Below are 17,770 nucleotides of genomic sequence, written 5' to 3' on the forward strand. Positions count from 1 at the left end.
GTTGCCTTCCATTTTTCGAAGTTCCTTTTTATATTTTTGAGATTATTGCTTTATTCACTGTTTTTGAAAGGTAAGGTTTCGATTATGCTAATTTTGCTATGTTGGTTTCATTTATCTAATTAAGTGAGAATTGTGTAAGCATTAAGCTGTTATTATTCTTTATAATTCGTGATGAGTCTGTTGACTCCATGGAGGTTAGCAAATAATAATACTGTTAAAATTATGATACCATGTTGTAATATATTAACATTCCCAGGTCGCTCTAAAATTGAGAGAGAAAAAAAATCACTAATTTCTTGCTGTTTTGTACAAGGAGCAAGAAGTAAACAAACACGAAGTTAAAATACATGAACTTTCCCTTAAAATAAGCATAATGAAACGATATTTTAACTTATTCAAACTGTGTGATGAAACGGGCATCGACAATTTCATACTCTGGATCCAGTTAATATACGGTTTAATCTTCTGTCCCAACATTTGTTCAGCAAATTGGGCAATCTTCTTCTTTTTATATTTCCTTTAATTTACCTGTAATCATTGGAACAGTCTTTCTCTCCCCAAGTTTTCGCCAACCCTATGATGTACAGCTGGTCAAAAAATGAATGTAATTTAAGTTACTTCTTTCTTCCCTATTTTGTTATACTAAATGCATCATAGGTTTCTGCAGTATTTTATGCGTTGTGTTGATATAAGGTACGTGAGTCGCTCATTTCATACACGTTTGTTTGTAACTCAATAAATAACTAAATATTTTAATTAATGTTTAAATAACATAAAATCATCAAACTAGATTATTTTTTTTAGGGGGGGGGGTCCAGAAAAATCACTAAACATGTGTAGCAATCTGCGAGTATTTTTTTAAATTGTTTAAATATAAACAATGTAGTTGATCCATCACCACTGACTCGTCTTATTTTATCCATCCATGCACATAATTACGGTTCTGCGAACTAATTACTGCTAATGTGATCATATAGCCATTGCACTGGTTCTGGAGGATTAGACATATATGCTATAATGTACATAACTGCAGGGCAGATGATAGTCTGTTTCACACTCATAAACTACTTAAATCGCTTCCATGCTCATGTTGCAAACTATCTCGAAATTTTCAATTCACGTTATGCATTTCCAGGGACGGCTCGTGCATAGGCACTACGGAACTGCAGCACCCCCAATGTTTCTCGATATATAAATATATTTATAAATTTATTGATATTTGCTTGTAATATTTAATTTTATCATCAGCAATCCTATACAATTCTCTTATTTTGTATAAAAATAATAAAAATCCATCTTGTAGCACTTAGGAGGGCGAAGGACGCTACCAGCATTGTGTTTACCACAGTGTCATATTGCTACGTGCCCCAGCATACGGACGTCATAGTGAGATGTCAGCTATTAGCGTAATGCGGCAGTGTCCGTCGCGCAGTTCCACTGTTGTTAATATGCAGTTTGGGCCAGTAGTAGAGTGTTCGTAGTGCTTATCGTGTTTACTCCGTCTCTTTAAATATTTGGACATTACAATTAAAGGATACAATTGTAATGTCCAAAAATTGTAAATCCATTCCTTTAATTACAATTAAAGGAATGGTTTTTATTTTAAAGTAATTTTGAATTACAGTGGTATCCGAACTGCGGTTAAAAAAAAAGTTTTATTTATTACGTATTATTCTTTTATGCACTATTATTTTTATTTAATAATTATTATTTTAACTTTATTATTTATTTTATTATAATTACAGTACAGTATTTTTTTTCATACTGTCGATTGTACGGTTATATTGTAGGCCTAATTTGATTTATTGTGTGTGTTCACGTTCTTTTTCATACTGTACAGTACATACTGTATTGTCGGCATGAATCACCGAATTTTAAATCAAATTAGATGCTGAAATTATAAATATGACGCTACAGAATGAATTAGAAATCGATGATGACGATAAAGAACTCGAAGGAAAAAAAGTAAAACATGAAGAGGCAGTTGACAATTTTAATATGTGTATAGAATGGGCTAAGCAGAATGATGGGTCATTCCATAAAATTTTATTGCTAATCAGCTCCGAGAAGAACCATTTCTGTGTGTTATTTTGTGAAACTTTTTTTTTGTGTTGTGTACAAGAAAGTGATATTTTTTACGCAAATTAAGTTATTTACTGAACTATGCAATTTTATTAAATCAGAATCCTCAACAATATAGGTACATACAAACTAAATTTTTTACTAAAATAAATTTGTGTAGTGTATTATTTTTTAATTTTAACATTACAGTACAGTAGCTTTTTTCCTATCAGTTACTTCATTTATTTACAGAATTAAAATTGATGTATCATTAGAATCTGATTATTTTTGTCTTAAACGCTAGTTATTGTTGTCTCTTGGGGGAAAATTCGCTAATCCGAACGAGCACGGTTTTTATTTGTTCGGATTAGCGAGATACCACTGTATACTAAACTGTACAGAATAATTTTATCGATAATAAACAATATTTTTTCATGAAACAAAACAAGAAGAATATATTTTATTTTTTAAGTAATTTTGAATTATACCAAACTGTATAATTTTATCTATAATAAACAATATTTCTTCGTGTTTAATTTTTTTAAAATTTTTACCATAATTTTGATATTTTATCCAAACACGTATACACTGTACTTACAGTATGTATGTATATTTCGAAAGTTGCAGCAACCCCCCCTCCCCCCCCCCCCCCCCACGATTTCAAGCCACGAGCCGCCACTATGTATTTCGTTATTCACAGTAGGCACGAATAATTCACATCTAGAATAATTATACGTTAACCGTACATTCAAGATCCTTATTAACAGTACCGTAGCGTAAATGGGGCGTTGCGAGTGTGCCCTCACACCAGGCACCAATATACTACGATACAGCACTAAACGTTTATGAACGACAACAATAACAACAAAAAAAAGGCTTACTTTTTCTTTCTTAGTATCGTCCGTGAAGTCAGCAGTCATCACCACTCCAGTATTTGAACTAAACAGAATCCCTTCCACAAAATCACTTGCATCAGGCTTCGTAATTTCAGTACTAAATAATTGTACCATTTCTTCTAGGGAGTAGACAGGTATGTATTTTAGCTTTACATATTCCTTGGCAGGACGAATTTCCAAAACAACACTGCACAATAATCCCAGAGTTCCGTGAGACCAAGGAATGGCGTAATACAAATCAGGATTTTCTTCCTGCGGTTCATAAAATAAACAAATAAATAAAAATTTTGAAATCGGTAGGACATATTTCATTACATTATTGAAACATTCGGTAGTACAGTAAATTTTTGTGTACAGTGCAAATTCCTGATCTCTTCAAGTAATGAATACTGCTTCTCCTTGAAGTGAATCACACTTCAGCAGTGAATTATTTTAATATTTTTTCTTTTTAATTTATGAGAAATTATATATATATATCTATATCTATATATATATATATATATATATATATATATATATATATATATATATGAAAGAATGATCATTAACTTGGTTAACATACATATTTTTATAAAGAATTGAATGACTAGAACCGAGATTTAAGTAAAAAGGTTTTAATATAAAAACACCACTAGTTTCGGCTTGTAACAGCCTTCATCAGGTGACATTATAAAAGAAAGAAAAAACACTAAAACACTGAAGCTTAAATAAACTATGAATATCATAGAGAGTCTCTATACATAACTGACATTAAATCGTTGTGGTTGTATTTAAAGCTGCTCTTTCGTTAGTGTATTGTTGGGAAAGTGCGTGTTCGTAGCATCTCGTGAACGCCAGTACATGATTACAGCTGTATGACAATCTGGGAGGTTGTAGCTCAAGTTATTATTTAGATGAACAGCATTGAAGATGCTTTCTCTAGATTCCACGATTTTTCTCTCTAGTTCATCATTGCAACGGAAGATGTTAGTAGATTTTTCCCAGCAAACTTTGTGACTTTGGTTTTCATCATTAGGATTAGCCGAGAAAAGGATATGACTAGATAATGCACTGGCTCGCTGTCTCTTGTAAGTAATGTCCCTCATGTGTTCTTCCATACGCAGTTCGACAGATTTGTCTGTCTGCCCAAAATAAGGAATATCACAATCACACAATATTTTATATACACCAGGGTATTTGAGTTGATCTTATTAAGAAACGGATCTTTGGAAGTGATCTAGAGAAATCATCTTCAATCTTGTTCATCTAAATAATAACTTGAGCTACGACCTCCCAGATTGTCATACAGCTGTAACATGTACTGGCGTTCACGAGATGCTACTAGCACGCACTTTCCCAACAATACAACTAACGAAAGAACAGCTTTAAATACAACCACAACGATTTAATGTCAATTATGTATGGAGACTCTCTATGATGTTCATAGTTTATTTAAGCTTCAGTGTTTTAGTGTTTTTTCTTTTTTCTTTCTTTTATAATGTGTATATATATAATGTCACCTGATGAAGGCTGTTACAAGCCGCAACTAGTCGTGTTTTTATATTAAAACCTTTTTACTTAAATCTCGGTTCTAGTCATTCAATTCTTTATAAATAAATATATAGAAATTTGAGAGAAATAATAACTACAAAAGTCCGCTTTATATGCCAGTTGTTCAAACTGCCGCAATCATACAACAAGGAACCCAATACTAACAAAATATTGAATGCAAATTTATCTGTCAAGTCAAACAAGAGTGCCTTGAATATTTTTCTGTAGTAACTTAAGTTAGACATTAAAAAAAATCTGGTGTGCTAACATGAATACCAAACTCCAGCCATCTTTAAGACTGTACATCTTTAGAACTTTACAGTACATTTATACCTACTATGAAAAAGTTTACCATTAATCGAGAAATTAAATGGATTTAGATGATGAATGCCTGTAAAGGAGAAACTAAGAATTCCTTCTCAATTCCAGCATGAGGATAATATGAGGAGAGAGTTGATATATCGTTAGCGCTTGCGAATTTTTGAACCAGAGCTCTAGAATAACCGTCATCCTGTTCTGAGGGTATCTGCTGATGTCTCTGTCACCTTGACTATTAGATCCCGGACACATACTTAAAGGAAAAGGAACAGAGTTAGGGTTGGGCTGGCTATGTTGTTTACGTATATTCTGCTGGTTTGTCTCTTTTATAGGATGGAAAACCAAGTTTCTGTAACCTTCAACTCCAAGGCGAGATTATTCGAACTCGCGTACAGCCGGTGGGTATATATCGCAACGTTCTCGTATCTGTGCTTAGGTGCACTTCGTTATGACAGAAATGAAATCAAATTAAATATTAAATGATTCTTTTAAAATGAGTAATTTTACTTGCTGTATTCGATACTTATTTTGTAAAATCAAATACCAGTAATGAAAGAAAAGTTATTGCTGCAGAAGTAACTATGACATTTCATGGCATAAAGAATCGTCATTCTTATAATTCTAATGATTGCAGAAGCAAAATATTTACACTATATATAGCATGCAATGTATTTTTTACAAAAAAAAATTTGAAAATTGAAGGAAGAAAAATAAGTGTTATAGAAGTACTCAGTGTCTTACAAGAAACTCAAGAATTAACGAAAGCAAGAGCTGTTGAAAATTTTATTCCAATCAATTTGAAGACAGTTCTTAATGAAATTGAAATGTCAAAAATAGTAATGAAAGATAATTTTTTAAATGAAGCAGAAAATTTTTATGCTACATGTTACAATTATTTGCAAAAATGGATAACTCCGCTTGAGCACTTTAATACGTTATGTGGAGCTTTAAAAGAAATCCATATTGGGAACAACGTATGTAAAAACTAAGAACATCGACATCAACGACAACGAATTATTTGATCAGGTAATACTTCTCAGAAAAAAATTTGAAGAACGAAACAAGAATGAAGAGTGGTATAAAAAATCTTGCCACTAAAAATGGACGGCTATATTAAAACAAATTAAATTTAAAGAACAATATTCTGAGTTGCTCAGATTTTCTGAATACTTGTTCAGCATTCCTGCTCACAATGCTCATGTTGAAATAATTTTTTCGCGAATGTCAATTCAATGGACAGATGAGAGAATAAGTGGACGTGATAACAGTAGAAGCAATTTTACAGTGTTTAGTTAACATCAATCTCTTGTGAAGATTTCTATAAACTTGTAATAGATGATCCAGTTTTGTTAGAGAATGCTAAAAGTAGTGCTAAATATAAGGCCTGAACTGCACCTAATTATTATAATGCTTCGACATTATATCATTTAATAAAATTGTTTTAAGGTTCGGAGTTGGCTTTTTTTTTTTTTAACACCCATGTCTGGTATTTGGTTTTCCAAAATCTGGCAACCCTATGTATTCGAGAATGTGTGATATTGTGTATGGTAAGTTCAGTATGTTATGCAAACGTGACAATGACAAAAATATATGAAATATATGAAACAATAATATATATGAAAAATAAGTTTAGCCAATTTTCACAACCCATGTGAGAAGGTTCAGTTTAAGTGTAACTTTTGATTCATAGCGTAAGTGTAAAATTTTCTTTGATTTTAATTAGGAAAATGTAATAAATGCTGAATAAACTAATCCCGAGACTCGATGCATTTTTAATCTGGAGACGGGCATCTTGACAGGTAAATTTGAAATTTCTATTTATAGTTTCTCTTTAAACTATATATAAACTAATTACCTTACTGCAAATGACAATACTTCCATCTCCCAATGCCAACTCGTATTCTATACATATTTCTTGAAATAATCCATACTTGTGAGAAGAAGACTCTATTCCACAACCCATTATGAGACCACCTGAAAAGTGGAGTGAAAAATTAAATTAGATTTTTTTTTTGAGATTTTTATGAATTATGAAAATGCCTTATAATTAAGCCATACTGTAAATATAAAATTAAAAATTAATCGCAAATCAAATCTTATGTACTTCTTTCTCAGTGGGCGGAATTGGTTAACGTAATATTACACCGATAAATAAATAATATTATATATATATATATATATATATATATATATATCCTCCGTAGCTCAGATGCTATAGAAGTGCCTTTGGTTGAAAAGAGCAGGGTTCGAATCCCGTTTACAACGTGAAGACTTTTATCAGGTCTTTTCAAATAAATGGGAGTTAGCAGTCTCATAGATCACAGAGGTTTTTTCTCCTGGTAACTTCGGTTTTTCATCCATTAGAACAGGCAAACCGACCCCAGAACACACACATCAACATACATAAAATACTTATCCCTAGAGAGATGCAGCAGAGGAATGGAAAGCTGGCTGCATCAAATTGCATAAATCCCTAATCAGGGAACTCAACCCCTGATTATGGATTTATGGGATGGGAAATGGATGGAATACAAGGATTACGATTTAGGATCACGAGCTGATTGAAATTTGTCTTACTCTCTCGAACATTGATTCATCGATAGTTTAAGCTCACTAACAGTGAAAGTGAGAGTGGAGACAGGCTGGCTTCAAAGAGTTAGTTGAGGCTAGAGTTCAGCCTACTGGTTCCCTTTTATTTTCATAAAACGTTTGTTATTTCCTTTAATGCTTACCGTTTATTGCTTTCCTTTCCTTTAGTGCTTTTCTTTTATTCTCTTTGACATTGGAGGATATATGTATGTAAATAATTTATATGTACAATTGAGCTAAGAATTGATTAAGAAAGAGATTGGTTGTTATGTGAATATAATCAGTATGATTACTGTTTGTAGAATTTAGTTGTTCAAAATGTATATTTTGAACAACTAAATTCTAATAAATTTTCATGAATTGTTAGTTATTCGTCGTCGTGTGGTTCTTCAGTCCATGGACTGGTTGACTGTAGCACACGTTTCCCACCATTTGTTCCTCTCTTTGGCGATTCTCTTAATTTCTCCATATCTTCTTGTTCCCGAATCTTCACATAGTTGTTTGATGAAGTTCATTCTTGGTCTTATTTTGAGGAAATTGTTATGCCTTAGTAGGTGTCCTATCCATTTGAGTCGCCTCTTCTTTATGGTCTCCAATATACTTTCTTCGCCAACTTCTTTGAGAACTTTGTCGTTGTTTTTCTTTTCCTTCCAACTCACTTTCATTAATCGCCTCCACCTTGTTAAAGGTGTGTCCAGGTTTCCGACGCATTATAAGCGTCGGAAACCTGGCTTGACAAAGGTCTTTACTAGTCTTTTTCTTAGTTTGATGTCAGTATGTGATATTTATCGTAAAATGCTTTCTTTGCTTGTGCAATTCTTGATTTCACTTCTTTTGTGCAAGGTGCATCTTCTGTGATCAGTATTAGTTTATAACATTTAAAGAATGCAGAAGACTAGGCAATCCAGGCTTGCGTCAAAATGGTTAGTCAATAAACTGCATAATAAATTTATAGTATACTATATTAAGTAGAAACACGAAATTGCATACATACCAACAGTTAAATCATCTAGCTCTGGTACTACTGGAAGAGTCCAGCCAATAGGATCAAGCGCAGTTGAGAGCTCACTCATCGTTATCATTGGCTCGACTCGGATAATCTGTCGATCCGTATCAATTTCCAAGATATTTCTCATATTTAAATTTACTTTGAACATGGAATATTTATATAACTTTTCACGAAAGCTCATCGCTTTCCATCCAGACCTCCCTGTACATATTGGAACAAATCTTGAGGATTTCTGCCAGTGCCTGATCTGTTTTACAATAGAACATAAATTATTTCACAAATAGATTATTTTTATTCAACCTCATATACAATTAGAACTTTTAATTTTCTAAATTAAAAATAAATACCGTTAAAACAACAAAATAGTCAATTTCAGAAAGAGAAAAAAAAATCATAAACCACGAATTGTAATAACAAATCAAATTGCAGAATTAAAATACTTAAACGCTGTTTCATGTATAAAGTTTGGTATTTTTATCAATTTTATCCTGCTAAAAATTAAATAATGATCACTTCCTTTTTCATATCCTCTGTATACTCTTGTGTTGAAACAGCGGGAAAACATCACTATAACATAGTCAATGAGAATTTTCTTATTTCTTCCATCTTCTCTCTCTCTATGTGAATTTGTGCACATTTTTATGTTGGAACATGGTGTTCGAGATAGGTAATTCATGTCCTGAACAGAAATCTAGCAGAAATTTACCATTATTATTATTATTATTAGTTTTCCATATGCTTTCTTCTTTCCCTTGACTGCTTTATTAACTTCCTTGTAATTTTTCTATCCTTACAGACAACTTCACCAGATGCCTCACTGGCAGAATCAATCACGTTTTCTTCAGAGTTTGCCACTGAATCTCCAAGGCTTGGTTCTTGTTTTCAAACTCTTTCAGTTTTTTCTTCAACGATCTTTGTGTATTTGAGTCTACAGTTCACCTTTGAAAGATCTCAAGTTTGATTCTTTTCAATATGAAATTCAATTTTATCCTGCTAAAAATTAAATAGTGATCACTTCCTATTTCATAACCTCTGTTATGAAATACTCTTTTTTTATATACTCTTTTGTTTTGAAACAGTGGGAAAACATCGCTGTCAGCTATAACATAGTTAATGAGAATTTTCTCATATTTCTTCCATCTTCTCTCTATATGAATTTGTGCAGAATTTTATGTTGAAACATAGTGTTGGTGATAAATAATTCATGTCCTGAACAGAAATCCAGCAGGAATTTGCCATGATTATTAGCTTTGTGCTTTCCTCTAAATTTTCCCAAACATTTCTAAATGTCTGGTAATCATTTCCTACTCCACTCTTTAGATCTCCAACAAGGACCAACGTTTCTTTTTTTTCGTTGAGCCAGCTGCCTTCTCTAATGTTTAAAAATATTCCTCCATTTCTTCCTTAGTAGAACCTTCTGTGAGACTATAAGCACAAATTAGTCTCATTCTCCTGTTCCGCATTCTGATACATCGCTCTACTTGATATTGCTTGTCATTGAAGATTGTCCTCATATTTAGTTTTGAATACTATAGCTACTCCCTCTTTTCCCTGATTGTTATTGCCTGAATATAACATTTTGTATTTGTCACTTAAAAAGATCTGACCTGTTTTGGCCTTCTTTCACGTTTCAGGTTTACTTCAGTCACGCCTTACATGGCGTGATTACATGGCGGACATTCCGCACAATCCAATGTCATCCATCATTGCCCTATATGCAAACGATACAGCTATACTAGCCAGATCTATTAAACCGCACCTTGTCACCAAGAAACTGCAAGAAAACCTGCAGAGATTAGCGCACTGGTTCTCGGAATGGAGATTGCAAGTAAATCCTCAGAAGAGTATCGCCATGCTCTTCATTAAAAACTCAATTTCTCCCAAAGATGACATCTTCCTATTTAATACCAAGATTCCCTGGAAAGCAGAAGCCAAATATCTGGGTGTACTGCTGGACAGAAAACTAACTTTCAGTTCATATATAAAAGTCTCATGTACAAAAGCATCAAGAATCATTGCACAGCTTTACCCTCTTATCAATAGGAATAGCAAGCTGGATACCAAAATAAAACTGCTCCTTTATCAGTTGATGATTCGACCCATTATTACTTATGCATCCCCAGCCTGGAGCCACACCTCAAGTACAAATATCTTCAAACTACAGAGAGTGCAAAACAAATGTCTCTGCATGATCTTAAACGCACCATGGTATATCAGAAATGTCCAACTCCACCGGGATATAAATATCCCCTACATCTACTCTTTCCTGCAGTCTTCAGCAGTAAAGTTCTTCTCAGCATCCTCTTCACATCCAAATGAATTAGTGCAACAAGCAGCAAATTATGATGAAACAGACTTCTCAAAATACAGGAGACCGAAGGCCATCCTACTTCCAAATGAAGATCTTTAAATCACACCCACTCAGACAGAACAGAAAACTAATCTTAGCTCATAGAAAAGTTTATGAGCATTTAGCTCATAAACGTTTTCTCACACAGCAATCCTTATTAGATAGCAGGGATTATAAAAGCATTTTGCTTCACCCTTATAGTCAGCAACGCAATTTAGATTCAATTACGCATAACGCATAAAGATACTGTTGCAAGAGCAACAGTATCTTTATGCGTTATGCGTAATTGAATCTAAATTGATCACAATGGGAAAACCAAGGGATCTTTCGGGGTTCTATGACGGGCTTATTGGATGCTCATCCGGCTGGAGCCACGATTTTGAAAAGAGCAGATTTGACTGGTTTCTCAAAAGGTGAGATATCCTGTTTGTTTATTCGGGAACGAGATCGCCGTCGTCTGAGAAGGCTTGTACGGACAAACAGAACGTCCTGTGTACAGCAATTGATCGAAGCATTTAATGAATGCTGATCCCAATACATATCTCACCGAACTATACTCAGGAAATTAAAGAGGATCGGTATTGGCAGTCGCATGCCTATACTTAAAATAAAAGTTTCTTATTCAGTGGCCGGTATGTGCACTATATTTGCACTATTTCTAATATTTTTCCCTAGCTTGACATCATCTACAAGTTTATGGGCAAAATTTTTTTCATTACCCTAGGCGTACTGTGATTGTCTCTATTTGTGTTACCATTTTTTGTGTGTCATTGTTCCGTATTGGTAATATAACTACAGACAATGACAGTATGTATAACACACAAATAAAAATACGTTTGTGTTAATGTTTTATTGCGTGAATATCTTTCATCGACTATTGTTTGTGTTATCGACAGGGCGTTATTAGAAACGTTCCTGTATTGTGCATACGTAGATATCTGCATACCAGGGGACATCCCTTCTACTGGACATACCATCAAGACCCGATTTCTGTAAGTGGGAATCCAAGTGTCATTTATTTATTTATTTATTTATTTATTTATTTATTATGGTTTGGAAGTATCTCTTATTACAATTATCTAAACCCAGTTATATGGTAGCCGAAATAATTATTATAAGTAGATTATAATAATTATGAGTAGATATATAATAATTATAATTATCAGAGCACTATTTTCGTGGTGGATAAAAGTCATTTAGTGACTTCATTTATTGCTACATTCTAAATTTATAATTTTTCATCTAGAAATACAAACTCTAATTTTGCCAAAATGATCCAAGAGAAATCTCTTAAGAAAAAAAAACACTCTGAAAGATAGTAACAAAAATTAAGCTTGAAACTACATAATTTAATAAAATATATGTTCATGTCATTGTGATTAGAAAGCCCTTATATATATATATATATATATATATACACACACACAAGAGTGGTCTGAAAAGTTCTCGGCATTAACAATTAAAAAACGAATTTATAATTTCAAATTTTTTTCTTTTTCAACATAATCTCCCTTAAGACTAATGCGTTCATTCCACAGATGCTCCAGCGCCATTATCCCGTCCCTGTAGTGGTTCTCAGTAAGATCTGCAAAATACCCCTCTAACAGCTGCAATCACCCTCTTGATTCGAAGAAAAACTCTGACCAGCGAGGAAGAGTTTTAGTCTTGGGAAGAAACAGAAGTCAGCGGGAGCCAAATCTTGGGAATAGAGTGGATGTTACAACAGTTAATAGTGCAGATCCCTTAATTTTCCCATTGCCAAAACACCTTTGTGGGCAGGTGCATTGTCCTGATGAAAGATGATTTTTTCTTCTGCAAACCGGGTCTTTTCTCACGAATTTTTTCGTCTAGTCTGGTTAAAAGATCGGAATAATATTCCCTGGTTATTGTTTTACCCTTTTCAAAATAACTAATCTGGGATGCTAAATGCCTTTAGCATCCCAAAACACCGATGCCATGACCTTTCCTGCTGATGGAACCGAATTTGTCTTCTTTGGCCTGAACAACTGACTTCTGTCGACTGTTTTTACTGCTGTTTGGATTCTGGTATGTAATGATGAATCCAAGCCTCATCCATAGTAATAAATCAACGCAAAAAATCAGTTTTACTCTTGTTAAAACGCTCCAAGCACTGTTCAGAGATTTGCATATGAGTGCGTTTTCCATCTGCTGTGAGCAAGCGTGGCACCCATCTTGCGAAAAGCTTTTTCATTTGCAATTCTTCATGCAAAATATATCCTACACGTTGTTTTGAAATGTCTGTAGTCTCAGGAATTTCACGCACTTTAACTCGCCGGTCATCCAATACCATATCGTGCACTTGATCAATGATTTCTGGTGTTGTTACACTTTCTGGACGTCTTTCACGTGGATCATCTTCAAGGGTACGGCCACGTTTAAACTCGGCAGCCCATTTCTTAATTGTCGAAAACGAAGGAGAAGAGTGCCCATAAACGTTTATGAACTTCGAATGAATTTCTTTTGGCGTTAAACTTTCTTTTACGAAGAATTTTATAACCGCACGATACTCAGTTATATCCATTTCAAGGAACACAGATACTTTTGCTTCAGACAGCTGTATAAAACAAACTATTTGGTAGAATAATTTGCAATTTCACATGGAAGCTTATGACAGATGTACCAACTTAGAAAAAAAATCTTGCTGATAGTGTTGGCATCTATGGTCGAGGCCGAGAACCATTCGAACCACCCTCGTATATATATACACACACGCGCAAAATATTTTGTAAATTATATATCCAAAAAAAAGAGTTCATCGGTTAAATTAAATGCTTTGAATCCTAGTTATATAATTCAAAAATAGAAAAACGGGTTCGATAGAAACTCTCCGGAAGCGATTACAAAAGTTCCCGTGGTAAATTATCTCGTGGTAAAAATTTTTATGGCAAACTAGTCAAGTATCATCCACACAGTGGGTGATTCTCGATTAATTTACTTTCTGACAATTAAAGATATGGAAGATTGAAAACGAGAGGCCCGGACTATGCCAATGATGTGATGGATCTTTTACTAGGCAGTTTATGCAACGAAACCACATCTTGTAATTGTAGCCTCTTTGGAAACCATTACAGTATTGGCCAGTTTCAGTAAATCACATCAGTGTTTTTCTGAACAAATGATAGATGGCCAATGATGAAAACTGCTGGATCCACAGGAACCCGAGCCAAAAAAATTCGTAATGTTCTTCAGTGCTACACAATAGAGAACAAAAGAGAGCGAGAGAGAGAGAGAGAGAGAGAGAGAGAAAGAGAGAGAGAGAGACTTGAAATTTTCCGATGAATTTTCCTGGTGCAAGACACCGGGACAATTATATACATATAATTATATATATATATATATATATATATTATCATAGTATATATATAGTTAGTATATATATATATATATATATATATATATATATATATATATATACTAACTCACCGGCTAAGACTGGCTAACTCATATTTATATGGAAATCCACAATAAAGGATCTTCATGTCTTAAATTTCGAACCCACACTGTTTTCAGGTAGCGGTCTTCAGCAAAACAGAGTTACGGAGACTCTCTCTCTCTCTCTCTCTCTCTCTCTCTCTCTCTCTCTCTCTCTCTCTCTCTCTCTCTCCCTCTCTCTTTCTCTTCCTGCAAATCCGAGAGTTAGGATTCTCTCTCTCTCACTTATTTATTATTATTATTATTATTTTAAATGGGAATATTCTGAAGTAGGAAATATTTGCTTCTTTTCTAATTTATTTTACACCTCTGTGAAATTCGTATTTTTTTTTTTTTTTAGAATAACATATGTAATAATTTAACATTGAGAAAGATTTTAGAGCAACTGAAAGTACTGAAACGTTAGCTTAAATATTTACTCATTCACTAATTAATTATCATTCAATTTCAAAGTTATCCTTGTGACTTACTTGCCACTGAACATCGCGTACACATTCCTCATGAGACTTGGTGCTGTTGAAGCATCTTGAAAATATACGATTGCTTATATATATATATAATCTATATATTAATGTCAATGGCAACAAGAAAATTAACACAAATATCCACTGATGTCGGATTAAAATGTGTTCTGTCAAACTCGACATGACTTATATTTAATTAAGCTGAACAGTCATGTTTGTAAGACAGAAAGAAAAATGAACTACAGCAAAGAGCGGGAGAGACGAGATAATTTTAGTCCAAAGTCTAAAGAGCACATAAAAATGAAGGCTACCGGAGTCTTGTCAAACGTAAGAACCTTAAGTGAATATTTACGAAGGTCAGACTGATAAATAAGGTGGAATTGTGTGACCTGCGAAAATGAAAGACAGGAATAATGCACACTAATTTCAGAATACAGAAATTTGTATTTATTTCATGGATATATTGACTGTGTATTACTAAGTATAATATTTGTATGCATAAAAACTATTTAAATTTTTATAAAATTGAAATAACGAGCTGTATAAAATTTGTATGAATTTCTTAAAACAACCCATCAATAAATAATCAAACAATTATTAATAAGGAATATAATAAAATGTATTTAGATTCTATGCTGTTTTTAAGAATTGATAAATTATCGTGGAGGCAATGGAAACAATTTTTCACGACAGCTGTTAAACATCTTCAACTATTTTATCAAATTCCTTCCCGAACTGATTGTAACGGATTCGTCATTTTATATATATATATATATATATATATATATATTTTTTTTTTTTCATTCTATATACAGTCGGGTCTCTTTTTATGCGGTAGATACGTTCCACAGAAAACCACTTAAAAAAAATCGCACAAAAAAGGCCTAACTTACGTTGAAAAATTAGGGATACGTTCCATAACGTTCCAAAACCGCATAAAATCGAAGCAATGAATTAAAATAAACCTAAAATCGCATAAAAAAGTTTATGAAAATTCAGGAAAATAAAAATACCTAGGTTTGTTTTAATGCTTTATTCATTTAATTTTATTGAAAAGTAACGTTTTTTTTTTTTTTTTTTTTTTTTTTTTTTTTACATTTTGTCATCATAATTATCATCGCTATTAGACAATATTCGGCAACGTCAATGTAATCAGTGATTAAACTTTGCGATGATGATTTCACTAATTTTTTATACAGCTCGCGATATCCATACATACAGTTCTTCAGCTCACGTTGGAATTTAACGGCTCGTTCAGAATTTGTCTCATTAACAAGAAAATGATTTTCCAATTTATTGCACAGTTCAAGACCTTCTCGAATTATATTTGCAGTGAGGGGGAGAGGGTTGTCTTCCGCTTCACTATCGTTTCACTGGATCTTCGACGATATCTAAAGTTAATCGATATCCAATAATATCATCGTTACTTAAGGCATTATCCATATGCTTGTTTCGAAACCGTAGTGCCGTGATTTTTTTAAAGTAATAGGCCTTCAGATTTAAATTTTAATATGAATAAGAGACAAGGGACTTTATTTAATTTTGGTGTTAAGAAATCTCTTATTGAAGGTGTTTGTGACGCAACAGATAGTGATTCATCCACCTCCAGCCTTCAAAGCAATCTCCAGGATGTACCAAGGGAGGGGAAACTATCAGCACACTGCAGAAACAGTCTGCATTCACTGGTAAGTACTTACCAGTGAATGCAGACTGGTAAGTACTTTTCATTTATATTTTGGTGATCACCAAAATATAAATTTTTGGTGATCAGAATAGGATATGTCAATGAAAATCACAAATTAATTTAATGTTTATGTTTAATTGATGTTTAATTAATTATTAATTAATGATCAATTATTAATTAATAATAATAAATCAGCTAAACTAACAAATAATTATTAATTAATATATTACAAAATAACCAAGGTGTTCCATGAAAATTTCAGGATTTGTGAAGTGTTCCGTCATAGGAAAAGTTTGAGAAACGCTGGATTACCCTATTATCGGAATGGATTCTCCTGTTGACATGCGCAGAAGTGTCGAAAGGTCTCGTATAGTACGCCCACAGATTCGAGACCCTTCGACACTTCTGCGCATGTCAACAGGAGGAGAATCCATTTCAATAATAGGGTAATCAGCCCGTATTGTGGGATGAGTTGTTTATTATTACACGTCTGAAAATTAACTTCTCTTTTATGATCACCGTGGTTAACTATATTCCTTGTATAACAGTTGGAAAATTTTACCTATAAAGCACGTGATTTCACGTATTGGCGACCAATTCGTACTTCCTTCATTTCTTTCTCTCCTTCAGCATGAATCGATTATTCTTGGCAAGACGCTAAGCAGAGATCTACAAACTATGGGCGAACTATATCTGTGGGCGTACTATACCGCATAACTTCAAATCCTCATAAAAAGAGACCCGAGTGTGATTTCATATTACTGACTTTATAATAACAGTTTTTCTCCAAATTAATCATATTTCTTATGTCTTATAATTCGGTCTTTTAAGTAGCGTTTCTATTTGCTCCAACCACCTAGTTCTTAGTCTTGGTCTTGGTATGTTTCTCTAGCATCCGGGCATTAAACATCTGTTGTACTAACCTTGCATTTCTCATTCTGTTTAAGTGGCAATAACAAATGAGATTAGCTCTGCTTATCCACTCGTGAATGAACAATATCAAGTTTCTTCCTATTATCCTTGTTTTGGATATGATTCTCCATTGATGCCATCTGTTCAGTATCATAATTTTTTTCAGAACTCTCATATCTGTGGTTTCCAGTCTTTCATCAAGTTTTGCTTCTTATTCAGCTCTCAGATCCACAAATCAAATCGGTTTGAACACTGTATACAGATTAAAAATTTCTCTCTTATTCCATGTAAATTAAAAATGACAGAAAGCTCCACTATAGGTGACACTAAGGGTCGAGGCAGGCTGCCTATCAAGTTCCAAAAGTTAGGGCTGAAAGAATTCTGTATACTTTTTTTAAGTAATAAAAAAGTATTAGAGGTTTTATTTTATTATTAAAAGTGCCATTAGGATCAGTAGTAAAATGGACAGATTTTAATGGTGGTCATAAATAGTAAGTGTGTATC

General features: G+C 33.3%; 1 protein-coding gene across 1 annotated transcript in view; it reads right to left on the reverse strand.

The window, feature by feature from the left end:
- LOC150104227 (delta(24)-sterol reductase-like) overlaps window positions 1-14,922 on the reverse strand; it is a 36,666-nt gene extending 21,744 nt beyond the window's left edge. The window contains exons 1-4 of the mRNA XM_090396852.1: window positions 14,677-14,922; window positions 8,389-8,650; window positions 6,661-6,779; window positions 2,943-3,209 (exon numbers count right to left, since the gene is read on the reverse strand). Coding sequence (XP_090252978.1) covers window positions 2,943-3,209; window positions 6,661-6,779; window positions 8,389-8,650; window positions 14,677-14,853 — 825 coding nt within the window. The 5' untranslated portion in view covers window positions 14,854-14,922. The remainder of the gene's footprint in view (window positions 1-2,942; window positions 3,210-6,660; window positions 6,780-8,388; window positions 8,651-14,676) is intronic.
- Window positions 14,923-17,770: the final 2,848 nt, after the last annotated feature.

Source organism: Typopeltis vanoorti, chromosome 8 (genome assembly GCF_054136105.1).
Source record: "Typopeltis vanoorti isolate ZY-2024b chromosome 8, IOZ_Tvanoo_1.0, whole genome shotgun sequence".
Taxonomy (NCBI): domain Eukaryota; kingdom Metazoa; phylum Arthropoda; class Arachnida; order Uropygi; family Thelyphonidae; genus Typopeltis; species Typopeltis vanoorti.